The sequence below is a fragment of the Euprymna scolopes genome, chromosome 31 (assembly GCF_053919585.1).
Source record: "Euprymna scolopes isolate OS-2025 chromosome 31, ASM5391958v1, whole genome shotgun sequence".
Classification (NCBI taxonomy): Eukaryota; Metazoa; Mollusca; class Cephalopoda; order Sepiida; family Sepiolidae; genus Euprymna; species Euprymna scolopes.
Window position 1 is genome coordinate 55492783 of NC_136512.1, and position 16032 is coordinate 55508814.

General features: G+C 30.8%; 1 protein-coding gene across 3 annotated transcripts in view; it reads right to left on the reverse strand.

The window, feature by feature from the left end:
- LOC145255758 (telomerase-binding protein EST1A-like) overlaps positions 1 to 16032 on the reverse strand; it is a 232684-nt gene that overhangs the window by 91076 nt on the left and 125576 nt on the right. For all 3 annotated transcript variants that reach the window (XM_080114411.1, XM_080114409.1, XM_080114410.1), the window contains exons 4-6: positions 15722 to 15923; positions 12107 to 12324; positions 1082 to 1160 (exon numbers count right to left, since the gene is read on the reverse strand). In XM_080114411.1, coding sequence (XP_079970537.1) covers positions 1082 to 1160; positions 12107 to 12324; positions 15722 to 15923 — 499 coding nt within the window. The remainder of the gene's footprint in view (positions 1 to 1081; positions 1161 to 12106; positions 12325 to 15721; positions 15924 to 16032) is intronic.

Here is a 16032-nt window from a genome sequence, read left to right on the forward strand (position 1 = left end):
TGTTTACATATTGTTATAGGCTTGATGGAGATCTTGTATTTCACAATATGACATTGCCATCAAAAGGTAAGACATCAACCATTGCATATCCAAGAGATTTGTACAAATAATTTTCACTTTCCTAAATGAAATAATTGTCAGAAAATAGGTATCTATTGACTACTTAAAAATGTAAATTCTGCAAATAATTTTGCCTCTAATTAATTGCATAGAAAAAACTCTTGGTATACAAATTGTGACGCTAAAAACAAATACAACCATAAAATTAATACATGGCAGCAAATTAAACATTTTATTAAAATTACATTTTCTAAAGGTTAAGTGGTTTTGTTATTCCAAACTAAAATACTTGAGAGAAAACAATCAGAAAAGTGGAAGGCGAAGAAAGTCTATGGTATTTGTGACGATGATGATGATAAGGAATTCTGAGGTCAGTTTTATGGCTAGTCAAAACAAAATACATGAGTTCAGGGGGAGGGGGAAGGACATACCCAGCCTAAAAGTTTGTTCTATACATTTTTAGTTGTTGCTTACATTAATATTGGAAGGGTGTGTGTGCTTTTATGTTGGACAATCCTAAGCAGTAAATAACTCAATACTTCATGGTTGGGTGTGGAATTTCTTCAGTTATTTTACCTCCCTCCTCATCCCCGAGTAACACCTGGGACACACCTCAGCTAGTTTAATAATATATATACAACAAATACGACTACAGATGATCTAGTAATCATTAAATTCTTATAAGCATGGAAGCTAGTGAATAAGAAAAAAAATGGAACAATAAAATGTTAAAGACATGAAAAATATATGTACATAGACTTTGTATCCTTTTCAAGGAATCATGTAAATAATACCTATTCATCTATGAAATATCAAAAACATTTTTATGCTGTGTAGTGGCCGGAAGTGGAATGCCGGTTCAGATTTTTGTAAAAAATTTATTGTTCCTGCCAACTCTCAAATGTTAATACATATTCTATAATACAAAGAAAGACTTGTCATCAATGATTACTTATCAAAATGTTGTTTGATTACTATATAGATTTTTTTGTATTTTTTTTTATAAAGTAAAATGACTTACCGTATAAAGAGCTAAAATTGCAAGTTGATTATAAGGCCGTCCATTTTTGGGAGCAAGTTGTTGGGCTTTCATATACCAACTGTAATAAATGAGAAAAAACTTTAGTCAATAAAAAAGTTCATAGTAACAAAAATAGAAATATTTATAAGGCAATAAAAGTTATACAATATTTAGTTCAATAACTTGAAAATATTAATTCAGCTTTAATAATAATTCTACTTTCAGAAATGATATGTTATAATATTTGGTTTAACATCCATTTTACATGCTGACAGGTGTTGGACGGCTTGTAAAAATTAACTTCCAAACCAATCTCTCTCTGGCCAGGTCTTTATTTATCCCAAGTCCATCCTTATCATTCCCTCCTATATTTTCATTTCATCCTTTGTGAACTGATCATGGTTCCTCAATTTTTTTACAACTACTTACCCAAGATCTAATAACTTCAAAGAAAGATTAGATCTGAACCATGCAGAACAGAAGACTTGGTTGGTTTGGTCACATTGTGTATCTGTATTTGCTGCAGCATTCACTTGGTATGAGTTGAGCCAGCTCCAGACAAATTCACATCTCGCACTAGCGCGACCTATCTACATCGGTCGGCAGCTGAATCCTCTGAATGAGTGAGCCACTGAAGATTCAAGAGCCCCGAAACACATTCCAGATCTGCTTTAACCATTTAAAGCTGCCCACCTTTCTTACTTTCAATGAGTGGGTGTATTTAGAGCCACTAGTTGGAGAGTGAATGGCAAAGGAGTTGCCCAAATTGTGTAGTCTTTTTTTGAGCGGAGACGCTTCAATGTTTGGAATATCACATCTGGCCCGGATTAGTCACATCGAAAGAATGGGTGTAGCTTTTTCAGTTTAGATTCAGTTGGCAGAGGAAAGCCAAGGATATAGTTGAGAGCACGAGGGATAAATAAATACTTGGGCAGGGATGGATTAGTTTGGCAGTTAATTTCTGAGAGCCATCTAACATATGATAACAATGACTATAATGATGACCAACATCCACGCTCATGACTTATTTTGAATCAACTCTCACAATTTTGCTTTTGTCAACTTTTATTAGAAGTATTCGTCTCTGAAAGAAATTTCTCAAAAATTTACATATATTTGTTTTCGTTTCATGTCATTTAAAAATGTTGTATCTATAAAGACTTATATAAAATATTCAAACATTTTCAGACAAATTTTTATCTCAAAAATAACTATATCCTTAAATGAAGGACTTACAAGCAATTTTTTTTTACTAATGAATCATCGCTTATCAAGGCCAAATAGTCACTCAAGGATAAGGGTTGATGAATTTGTAAGTTGGATCGTCAAACTTGCAAAAATTAATTTTTTAAGGGGATGGCTTACTAAGAATTTGTTAACATTAGGCTTGAAAATGACAATGTTGTAGCCAGCTAGGAAGCAGCTCTATGATATCGTGTTCCACAGATAGGTACCTCTTGGAAAGAAATTTTGATCATGGAAGTTACATGTAGACACAGACAAAGAAAGGAAAATTATTTACAATGGTTGTAGGTAAACGAGATTTTGCTGTTTTACAGATGGGAAGCAAAGATTGGCAGTCAATTGAGCACCTACCATGAAAATGACAACAGAGTAGAGAAAGACTAGCATTATCTGTTCTGTGAGAAAAGATCATTCCCCACTAGATTTCGAAGTTGATTTATTACTCTTTATTACTCTATCAAGAGGCACCTCTCTAAATGTGCCAGCAGTACTCCGTCTTAGGACGTATCTGACTTTTATAGAGGTAAACAATAGCATCAAAAGCGAAATACTAAATAACAATTATAAAAGAGTATATTTTATAGAACAATCAGGAATCTATTACTCAAAATAACACAAGTTTATTCCCCCACTGCGTGCGATGGAATTATAGCCATGTGTCAAAGTTAGATTAGTTTAATAAATAACAAGAGTAAAAATAAAATAAATAAAAACAATTCACACACACACACACACACACACATTATTCATTTCTTTGATTATACAAAAAACAATATATTTATAATATCTACAAAATTGTCTCAAATAACAAGCTCAATGAAGATATGTTTCTCACTTCAGAGCATATATACTAGTTACTTGCATTTGATTGACAAAAAGAAAAATCAGACTACACTCATAATTTTATTAATTTTTTATTATTTTATTAAGTGCACACATATTTATCTTAAAAAAAAAAAAAAACAATATAAAATGTGAGCGCTTTTCTGGAAAAAAAAATTAACCAGTGTGTATGTGTGAGTATGTATATATATCTCTACAATTATATAAATGCAACTTTGTCTGTGTGTATGTTCGTTCCTTATAGACTCTGAAACGGCTGAACAGATTTTCTTTAAAATTTACAGAACTTTAGTGTATAAGTCTGGGAGTGATCTTAGTTAAGTTTTGTCTCAGAATACCCCTGATAATTATCGATAACTGAAACCGTTATTTTAATTTATCTATCATCAGTAATGCCATTTTTTTCATGTCGTCGCTTAGCAACAACGATGGAACAACGGGCCGTAAAAATTCTATCGTGGGTATTGATAGCGTTTTTTTTTTTTTGTTTTTTTTGCATGACATGGTCTGTAGATTCAAACTCCGTACATAATTTCTTAATTTTCTTTTCATTAACTGCAAAGAATTTTAATTTTATAAGGCTTGAAAATTTATTTGGTTTGTAGGTTCAAACCGGCACGTAAATTTCTTAATGCTTTTTTTTTTCGTTAACTGGGAAGAAGTTTATATAAAATAATTTTATAAAAGAAACAGTAGGTTCTCTAGAATGCAATGTAGAATAACATATATTTTGGACTAAGTTACTGCATGGAGGCATGTGAAGCTTCCTCCCGAGCGAGTTCACAGATTTCGATGACAATAAAAATATAGGAGTGTGAAATATTTGTTGATCATTATTCAATCCTGGGCAATGTCAGGTCTTCCTGCTAGTTGATTATAAAAGTTGGTGCCGGTTGGGTAGGGGTGAATTATTTATTTTTACTTTTCTTATTTTATACTTTATTTATTTAGTTATTTATTGTTAGTTGCTGAATACAGTTAGTATATTTGTCCAGATATATTATTAGATTCAGTTAATAAAGGCGCTGTAAATTTTTTAATTAAAATAGCTTCTAGTAATTTTAGTCTTCGCATGCAATTGTTAAAGCATTGAATTATAGTATTGTTAGTTAAGATATTTCTTATGTCGGGCGATTGTAGGTTTTTATTATGGAATGTCCTGACGACAAGTGGATGCACTGAGTTTGAAGAGAATATGACCGAACAATTCCTGAGTGCCATAATATACAACCTGCCAGCCGAAATAAAAAAGACTGCTCAGCGAATCGAAAATTTATCCAACAGAATTGGAAAAAAGATGAACTCAGTCATGTTCAATCAAACATGCTTGAATATATATATATATATATATGTGTGTATGTGTGTGTGTGTGTGTGTGCATGTATATGCATACATGTTATATATATATGTGTGTGTGTGTGTGTGTGCATGTATATGCATACATGTTATATATATATGTGTGTGTGTGTGTGTGTGCATGTATATGCATACATGTTATATATATATATATATATATATAAGAGCAAACAGTTAATAAAACATGTTAAAAAACACTTTGAAAAAAGAGTTAAAAACATATTTAATCTGAAAAGGAAACACTTGATAAGTGGATAGTCCTTAATCCGCAGAGTTTTGAAGAAATACTTTCCTTCTCATCAGAGGGTAGGAATTAGCAAAATGCGGGATTGGATTTTGCATACAAAAGTATTTGTTGAAATTGCAAGTAAGTCAAAGATCTTACTGGATAACAAAAGTGAAGCAGAGGGAAAAAAAGGTGATTACACATGAATGGATAGTCTGGTGTAAGGTAAATAATCCAATGACGGTAAAATCCAAAAATATAAATCCAAGAAAGTTAATTGACTTTCCATTCGCACAAGTAAAATCCAAGGAAATCACATAATTGGAAGATGGTCCAAAATAATCCAAAAGGCCGAAATCCATGGAATAATTCACAAATATGTACAAGGAAAAGGGGAAAAAATTCCAATAATATTAATAAAAGAAAAATAAGATCTGCGTTTCACACGGCTGCCTAGACATAAAGTAATTAAGAAAGATCAGGGAAGAAGAGAAAAAAATAAAAATCAGTGAAGAAAAAAAATTTTTTTTTTAATTAAATGGTGATAGAATTAAATATAAAATCGAAAAGCAAATGTCAAGATGACCCAGACAAAATGATGTTAAAAGGTGCAAAAAATATAGGGCAAAAAAATAGGTCAACTGAAATGTACAGGTTATTACTTAAGAAAATGTCAGCAAGAGTTGTTTAAAGACACTAAATGGAAAAAATACATAAAAAATAAATAAAAAATAAAATATTAAATAAAAAATAAATAAAAAATAAAATATAAAATAAAAAATAAATAAAAAAATAAAATATAAAATAAAAAATAAAAAAATTTTTAAGGGGAGAGGATGGCCGGTATCTGCAAATTCCAGATAAAGCAAGTAAGTATGTAAGTAAATGCATATAGTAAAATATAAGTAAATACACATGCAGGATATGAATGTGTGGGTAGATTGATATATTAGATAGATAGGAATATTTAAAGACTAAAACGGAAATTACAGATAAAAAAAACGGCCAAGCAAAGAAATAAAGAATTAAAATAAAGGATTATTAAGTTATAAAGTATTAAGAAAGTATGTAGAAAAAACGATAAAGTTAAAGAAAAATTATATAACTATCTGAAAGGTTAAAGTAATAACTATGTAATTTCAAAATTACCATAACTAAACAGAAAGAGATCAGTTCGTTTTTAGAATTTATTATATTGTTACTCTGAGGAGAAGCAATTATAGTTATAGCTTCGGTTGTGCAGAGGCGACATGACTTAGAGCCTAGAGTATAAGACTTAATTTTTTTTTATGATGGTCCATTTGATTGAGAAGGGGGGGTACTATTAGAATTAAGTTTTTTAATTAAAGTGGTTAGAGAAGTTCCTTGGTTATTATTAGAATTACGGTTGTTAAAAGAAGAAATGTGGTTTGATATTCTTTTCTTAATTAATGTTGAAGTAGTGCCGATATATGTATGTACTTTATTAAAAGCTTGAGGCCTGATATTAATATTAATATGCTGATTTGTATTAGTTAAATAGTTTTAATTAAATAGTTTGAATTTATTAACTGTTTCCTCTTATTATAAGCTCTATCTTCTATTTGGTTTTATTGAGCTTTTACATCTGGTTGAGATTACTTTATAAATATTAATTCTTTAATATTTATAATATACTTTAGTTTCACCATCTTGGATCATTTTGGTAAATTTAATTGTAATTTTTTATTTTATTATATATATATCATGACAATTTTAATTTTCAATTACGTTTTTGTATTGCATTTCATTTTTTAGCAAACAGTCACAAAAAATGAAGATGGTAACATAGGCACAAACATGAATAAGCGTATTATATAGATTATTATTTTTATAATCATCATCTTCATTTAACATATGTCTTACATCCTGGCATATGTTTGATGGCTTTCAAAAACTAACTTCTCAACTAAGTGATCTCTAGGCAGATCTTTATTCCTTTCTCTCACATCCATCCTTATCATTTCCAGGTTTTCTTTAATCTTAACCTGTCCTTGCTCCCTTCTCAGTTGTTCTCCTTTACAACCCAAGTATTCATGACCAAAATAACAAAGTCTCATGTTCTGCACACATCTGCCTTTGAATAAGAAGAGCATTTTAATGAGAAAACAATTTGTATGCATAAAAAAGATGTAGAACTTTATTATACATTACTATTTAGATTTGATCTCCACAGTAATTATATTCTACATCTTTAATTACAAATTGTTTTCTCATTAAAACATGTTTATTATTCAAAGATTTTAAAAATGAATTGATAGAAGTTTATTATTTTTATGATAAAAAAAATGACAAAAAAATGTTATTTAAAATTCAGTGAAAAGTTTAAATCATCATATTTTGTTTGACATTCATTTTGCATATTGTCGAATGTTGGATGGTTTTAGAAATTGACTTCCAATCTAATTTATCTCTGACCATGTCTTTATCCCTCTTTCTCTCAAATTCATTCATATCGTTTCCTTGTGCTTTCTCTGCTACTTCAATTGTTTTACATCTACTCACCCAAACATTTTAATCTATTGTTTAAATGTGACCATACCACCAAAGACTCCTGTTTTTCACAAATCTTTCTCTACCATCCAGATTCAATAATCATGATATTTATATTTTATGTCGTTTAATGGTTATTCTAACAAGTTGTTTGATCATTAAAATCTGTTTATTATTCAAAAGTCTTAAAAATGAATCTATACAAGTTTTTATTATTTTTAATAAAAAAAACAATCACATAAGCAATGTTATTAAAAAATGTTTTTTATTCTTTTACTTCCTTTTTTTTCCTTTTTAACATCTTGTGTTGCCTTCTTTGGATGATAATTAATAGTTAATTAGATTCTGTAATCAAGTGCAAAGTAATATCAACAGAAATTCGTAATGACTCGACACAAACTAATCTGTCATTGTTACTAATGGGAATTACATGCAAGAAAAAAGAAAGGCATGCTGAAGATTTAAAGAATTTTGCTTTTTGACGTCTATAATTACATCCCAGTTCTGCCATAGTTTGTGTAATCATTGGCCAATTCTATGTAGCTGGCAATGTCTCCAAGACTCTTCAATTCTTAGCTGGGGGTCAATGGGTGGGTGGGGAAGTCAAAGCTACTCACATACCCATTCACTAAGAAATTCTTTCCAAACATTTAGATACAAAGAAAATTTAAAGGATACTTTATATTAGTTTAGCACTGACAATTTTATTTTTAACTCTTTATGACCTGAATTATAATGTAGATGATTAAAAAAATATTTATTGTTAATTTTAATTAGTTTAAAGTTTAATTAATGATACTACGATTGTCTTCGAATTGGAAAAATTATGAAGTTCATTGAGAATTCTGGCATTTCATAAACTTACCTTGATTATTATCCATAGTGCTTGAAAAAAGGTGTATTTATGACAACAAATGAAATCCTCCACTCTCTGAGACAAATGGCAGCATACTGAATGTAAGCAATGGAGAGTTGCAATCTAGAAGTAGCTGGCATCAACCCAGATACTGAACTAATACGTACAAGGCATATTTGAATCAATTCCTACTTTATTTATGCTGTTATATTCATTAATTTACAACTGAACGAATTAGTTCAAACAGATCATAAAGGGTCAAACAAAGCTTCCCATAAACGTTTGCAAATGTATTGTTGGAAAGACCCAGTAGGTGGTGACTGTTTAGAGACAATATTGCAGTCATTATATTGAAGGTCTTCTTCACCTCATTTATCTATTAATGATCGGAGCCTACTATTTCACTCAAAGTTAGAGAAGGGGGGGGGGGGTCATATCAGTTCATATCTTTTAGTGAAAATGGTTATAGTCAGGTAACGTACTTCCTAAATTCCTGCATAGTGCTATCGGAAGTAGTAACAAATCAAATCAGTTCCTTCACATTTATTGTCAAGCGATTTATTGCAACCTAATATATAAAAGGCACTGTTTGTCTGTCTCCATATTTTCAATTTTCTCTCTTCTAAAGCTAAAAGTCGCAGAGTGATGCTAGGCACCTCAAATGATTGGATTTTTTATGGACCTTTCTTTTATGGGTCTTTAGCTAGTTAAAATAGTTTTCAAGTGGTCAAAAAGGGATCAAAAATGAAAAAAAATTGTTATACATTTTGTACATTCATCTTAGTTTATTTTTAATCAGTTCATGTGGTGTCACGTTGATACAATGGTAACGCCATCAGCTTTGAATGCTGTTTTGCTTTTGGCTTTGATTCTAGCTGATGTCACCCAAACACTTTTTTTTTACTTTTAAAATCATAACCATAAAAATATATACAAAATCTGGACAAATCAAAATATCACATTTAAGCGTACTTTACCATCAAGCAAAGCCAGGCTCCCCTTTGCTAGTTCTTAAATAAAATAAGTTCAAAAAAACTTTGCAATGATTATAAAAAAAAAAAAAAACAATGATCGGAAAAATGTAATTTAAAAAAAAAAAAAAAAAAAAAAAAAAAAAAAAGAGTACATGCACAGGGGAGATATAGGCGTAAAAGAAAAAAAAAAAAGAAAAATAACTAAGTTGTCTTGTCACTGCTTCCAGTAGTGCTGTACTGGAAGTTAGTAAGTACACTAGCTGACTATAAACAAAATGATATATGGCACAATCATGTTGACATACCGGTTCTCATTAGACAACCAAAGGTAAGCAACATTAAGTCTAATAAGTACTAAATGGGTGACCATTTGAGAAGACCAGGTGCTGTATGGAGGAATGTTCTGTTTACATTGACATTGTTTTTAACTGGTTGGCTCTAATATTTGAGCGAAAGCGATGCAATATCATTAACAGAACTTTAACACATGGAATTGTGGCACAACAGATGAAGTGCTAAGTAATAATTACTTCTGATAATTTTTTGGGAGTTGATTCTTATTATCACTCATACTGAGTGATGATAATAATAATAAAAATATAAGTAAGAATTACTTAAGATTTTTCCATGGTCACAACTTATGAAATGAGAACAGGCTACTCCCATGGATTAAATAAAGGTTTCAATTTGATATTCCATACAGATTCCCAAATTTGAAAAGATGCATCTAAAGAAAATCAGAGATTACACTGGTTGAAATATTGTGAGGATAGCATTCAAGATGCAAGTATACAGAATTCTAATGGCTCATGCAAACACTCCAGTACACCTCTGTTACAATTGCAGCTTCCCATGTCTGAACATTGGAAGTGTATATATTGATTTACCAAAATTGTAGTCCACTAGTAGTTGGGGAAAGAGGAATGCTACTATCCATGCATGAATAGAGATAATTGAGAGGGATGATCTGAAAGGCTACAACTTGGACCAAAACCGTTCTCAGAAAAAGATTCTGAAGAGGTTCTTTAAAAGCGGCTACAAAAATGTGATAGGTTTGTGACAAGATATGAAAGCATCATTGTTTTCTAGTTTAAGAGTTTTCAATTTATTTTTTCAATTTCTTCAGATATTAAAACATAGAAAGATTGAGTTTTAATGAAAAATCTTTTTTAAATTTCCACATGGCGCAATGGATAATGGCATTGAGTAACAGTCTTTTGAAGGTTATATCCTTACTACAGGCAATAATAACTATAAATATCATAATATAAATTAACACTTCTACCAGGTAAAGGTTGACAGAATGAGAACACTCCACCCCTTCTACATTAAATAAAGAGTTCAGCTCTAAATTCTGTATAGGTTCTCAAGTTCAAAATAATGCACTTTAAGGTTACATTGGCCAAAACTTGAAAACAACTAAGACACCAAATAATCAAAATAACACAAATTATGAATCCATATGTCAAAATTCTAAAACAAAAATATTTCTGATTTCTTTAAAATCTTTTTATACAAACAAATACTTAAAAAAATGTTTTTGTTCAGTGTTAGTTTCTGTGTTTGCCATGTGTGTAGCAATATTTAGATAGTGAACGTATTAGAAACAGAATCTTGCTGCTCAACTCTCCCCCCAGGTTGCCCTCTATAAATTTTTACCCTATTACAGAAGCCTCTTATGATTCCTTGTTGAGAGGTGAGGGAATTCTACAAGAGGAATTTTTGATTAGAAATCAAATTTATAAAATGCAGCTAATGTATTGGGAAGTTACCTCATGGCAGAAAGTTGATGTGACAAAGAAATGAAAAGTTGATGTGACAAAGAAATGAAAAGTTGATGTGACAAAGAAATGAAAAGTTGATGTGACAAAGAAATGAAAAGTTGATGTGACAAAGAAATGAAAAGTTGATGTGACAAAGAAATGAAAATTAATCTTGTATTGTTTTCATTAATCGCACAATTGTTCTCATCTTGAGTTTTATCTGCACAAAGTTTCGGTCGATGTAAGCTCTGACCTTCATCGGGTGTAAAAGTCACTATGTTTTGATAGGAAAAAAGAGGGTAGCTCTGTACTCAAGGTTTCCAATTTTTGGATCTAGTTGGAAGTAAGTTTACACAAATTATAAAGATAATTTAATTATCAAGGAACCTTAGAGATATAATATCTAACTTATGATTAAATTTTTAATTAAATCCATCAACTAATTGTAAGTTCTTAGAAACATAATACTTATAAAACTAAGGTTGTTGGTTTCAGTGTGGTTAATCACGCATTATTGGGTTTTAATCAGATGTTTTTTGTTTTTTTTTTAAATTTCTTGATATGCTTTCATTATGGCTGATAGAAGATTAAACAAATAAAGGAAAGCAAGAAAAAAGGAGGAGAAAAGGAAGGAGGAAAAAACGGAGGAAGAAAGAAGGAGAGAAAATCAAAGTTGTTTATATGCTTAGATTAATCTTCTATCTTGGGTGTTTGACGTTGAATAGACATCTTTTTGAAGACTCTTCCACTTAACTATTCAAGAGATGGCAGGGGAAGAAATTAATACTAAGCATCTAGATTTAATTGCTATCAATATATTTGTAAAAATAATGCAAATGAAAATTACAGAGCAAAACGTATTATTTTTTTTTATCACAACAATTATTACAACTGACAAGAATAAAATCTCAAAAAATGAAATCGGCACACTACCAATAGATGTCACATCTAATTGAGCAGACTTCCTACAATGTGGCAACAAAACTTCATCTGTTTATTTTTAAACGTAACATAATTCCAGCCAATTTTATTACGGAAATAAGGAAAAGAGAAAGAGACACAGACCAAATCTACACACTGTCTACAACTACAGAGATGTCACAACTGATTGAGCTTACTACCTACATGTTAATAAGACTACAGCTTTTTACCTAATGAGTCATTGTTGAAATAATCAACAGATTATTTCAACAATGACTTCAACTACTGCATGTATATAATTGAGATCAAGTACTACATGTATATAATTACCTTCTGGCTCTGCCATAGTTTGTGGAATCATTGGCCAATTCTCTGTAGCGAGCAATGTCTCCAAGACAAATCATGATCCGTTGTGCAGTAAACAATGCAAGCTTGACTGTTCGCTGGCAATTCTCAGGAGGAGAAGAATTGGTATCCAAGAAAGGGGCCAGTGAAAAGTTGTAGGTACTTTGTAAACGTTCTAAGAGACCTTCATAGAAGGTAGTTCCCTGCAAGAAAACAAAAACAAAAGTTAAAACACAATAAAAAATAAAAAATAACTATATATCTGTACATGGAAACATTAAATTGCTTTGTAATGTAATTAAACAGCAAATATATAAAGCAAAGTCAGCAAAAATATGGGTTTGTAGATTTATTATACAAGCATTTATTGAACTTCAATTCAAAATTGTTTCTTAACTGACTATTATTAAGATGGTTTTTATTTCAACAAAAATCAATTTTGAACATAATTCCAAAAATATTTAATCCAGATCTTTTTTGTGACTAGAATCCATTTTATCATACTGATACAAAGAGACAGTGATTGGTTGTTTTTGTTTTACGGCATATCAACCCTTTTCAGGTTATTTAATGCCGAATTCGGTGATTTTGAAGAAAAAATTTTAAATAGAATATATTTGTTTTCTGTAAGTCAGTTTCTATTTAACCCATAGTTGGGACCCTAACAGGTACTACCACTCCGGGTCAGAGTGGACCTGGGAACAATGGCAATTAAAGGGTGGCTCTACACTCCCCAGAGCCCGCAAGCTGGGGCCTCACCATCGGATATAGTTTAAGGTCATATCCAGGACCAAGAGACAGTGAGAGATTTTATTCTGTTATTCTTTAATTATTAAATTCTCAGTGATCTTGGGGAGAGTGCCAAAGCCATGACATGAAGGATGAACACAAGTGTTTCTACTATCACAACCTCTAACTTTATTAATATATAACTATTTTATTTGTTTAATTTCTATAATTAAGTTTACTACAACAAAGCTTGATTGTCACCCCTTTTAGTTTATTTACATTTGACAAAGTAGGACCTGTGAGATACCTGGTATTACCAACAAAAAAAAAGCGATGAACCTAAGCAACTCCTGCTCCAAGCTCTCAACCCTATATAACTATTTTATTTGTTTGATTTCAAAAATTATCAATTTTAAAAAAGTTATAAATAAAATCACTTGTATTATTTAAAGTACTGTTTTTATCTTGGATGATATTCTCACTACTTTTCGGATGATGTAACATCCAGCCTTCTTCAGGTGCATCTTGTCATCAAGGATCTCAGCTGTAAAGTTTACAGATCTTTTTTTTTTTGTACTGATGAGTCACCGCTTATCAATGATGGTGGGGGGGGGGGGCACTCAAGGTTAAAAGGATTTTTCATAGAACAACAATCATCGCCACAAGAAAATTTGAAATAATGAGTCGAATGAGCAGAAGATTACTTAAGATGTAATTTTCCTAGAGGATGGTATGAAAAATATTTGTTTATTTTAGATTTGAAGACGACCATGATGTAGTCTGTTGGGAAGCAGACTCTTCATATCCTGTTCCACAGACGGGATGTTTTAAGAAACAAACATTGTTCATGGAAGTTCTGTTTGAATTTTGGTATAGAGCAGGAGAAAAGAAAATTCTTTGCTGTGGTTGCAGTTAGATGAGTTCTTGCTGTGAATGTTTTACAGGGATACCAAGGATGGCAGCTCAATCGAGCACTTACCATGAACATAACATAGTAGAGAGACTATAAACATCTCTTCTGTATGAAAGACATTGTAGGGATATTGCTGTGCAAAAAGATACTTTATTAATTAAATGTACTTAGTTATTGTTTTTTTTGTTTAATTCAATGATTGTTTGATTGTAATATAACAATTCTGTTTAGAAATATTTTATTTCATGGATAAATGCTTAGCAAGTTAAAAGAATTAAGAAATGCCAATAATGGCAAGTTCTCAGTTGTTTATGCATCACTATCTGTTTTATATACTGCTTATGTATATGTGATTCCAGTATTAAAGTTAATTTACATATTGCTGTGCAAAAAGATATTCTATTAATTAACTATATTTTTTTTGTTTTTTTATGCAATGAATCTTTTGGTTTTGATATAATAAATAGTTCTGTTTAGAAATATTTTAATTCATGGATTAATGTTCAGCAAATCAACAGAATTCAGAAATGGCTTCTCATGATGATGATGATAATGAGGATGATGATGATGATGATGATGATGATGAGGAGGAGGAGGATGATGATGATGATGATGATGATGATGATGATGATGATGAGGAGGAGGAGGAGGACACTTGTTTATTGCACCACTATCATGTTGACATTTTTACAGAACTGACTTGATTTTCAATAATTTCTGAGACAGCTCCTCCACACACTATTGCCCAGGCAAATTAATTTCTTTTATTTTTCTCTTTGCGGCCATACTTGAAAGCTAAATACATTTCTATCATAATTACCATAATGTTAATGCAATGATTGTTTTGGTTTTGATATGATAAATAATTCGGTTTAGGGATATTTGAATTCATGAATAAATGTTTATCAAGTCAATAGAATTCAGAAATGCTAATGATTGATGGCTTCTCTTTCTTGCTTATGATGGCAGGACACTATCGTTTTCAGTTTCAGACTATTTTTTGGAAGAACTGACTGGTTTCTTTCCTTTTGATCAAATTTAAAAGAATAAATAAACTTGCATTATGTTTATATAAATAAATGTGAAGGCTCTTCACATTTACAATTACAAAATTTTTATTATTTAAAAGTTTTGTTTAAAGCATTTTAAATAGAGAGCTTTGCAAAGTAACAGCAAAATGGCAAAACAATCTAACAATATATAAATTCAATTGAACAATTGTTTCATAATTTATAAAATTTCTATGATTCCAGATAATTTATCCAAATGCCTAAATCATATTTTCATAAAATGTAGCTCACTTCTTTCAAAGATTTCAATAAACAGAAAAGATATGAAGGCAGAAGGTACTCGATTCACACATTTTGAAACACGATTTTGACCTGCAGTGGAAGGTGGGTGTAGTAAAATAGATAATGACACAGACATAGATGACCTGGGTATGCCAAATTCAAATCCAGTCAGTTCCATTGCACAAGTTTCACTTATGGATGTTGGCAAACTTCACATGTGCATACTTGATTAAAAAAAGATGAGGGAACCAATGCCAAAACCAAGCTAGTCAAAAAAGTCATAGGATGACTATGAACTTACTTTTTACATCTATCAAAAGACTTATCAGAAAAATGAAAAACAGATTAGGAGACAATGATTGTCAGTGTTCTTCACTCAAATTTAGTTGAATGAAAAGATCTGGCTAAAATACAAGTAGATTTGGGAAGTAAGCCTTCTTTTACAAACTTTTTTTTTTTGAAAAGTGGATAATGGCTTGAACATATTCTCACAAGTCTTTTGTATATTCATAGTAATAATTCTTCTTCCAACACAACCAAAACAATTTCAATGCATTTGCAAATAACAAAAGGTGAGCAGAGGGGTAGCAAAAGACTAGCAAGATGATACTCAAGGCAATCTTTATCGGTTGTGTAAAAACGTAAAGGAACATTATAAGGTGTTACCTCATCCAACACAGAAAAGAGCTGCTCCTTAATGCCTTGTGTAGTTGGTGTCTTGTTCGAATGATCTTCTGCCATTTGATTCCGGTAAATCTCAATCAATTGGTAATAAACAGATTTCCATAAAAGTTGTTCCACATTTTGTTTTGTTGCCACATCCAAATCCAACAGAATTATTTGTTCACATTTATTTTGTAAATCAAATCTGAAAAACAAAAAAATAAAATAAATAAAAGAATCAAAATATCTACAGAAATGACACAGTACTTTATAAATTCCTAGGACTTCATTCCCTTTTCTTATGTGACTAGGAA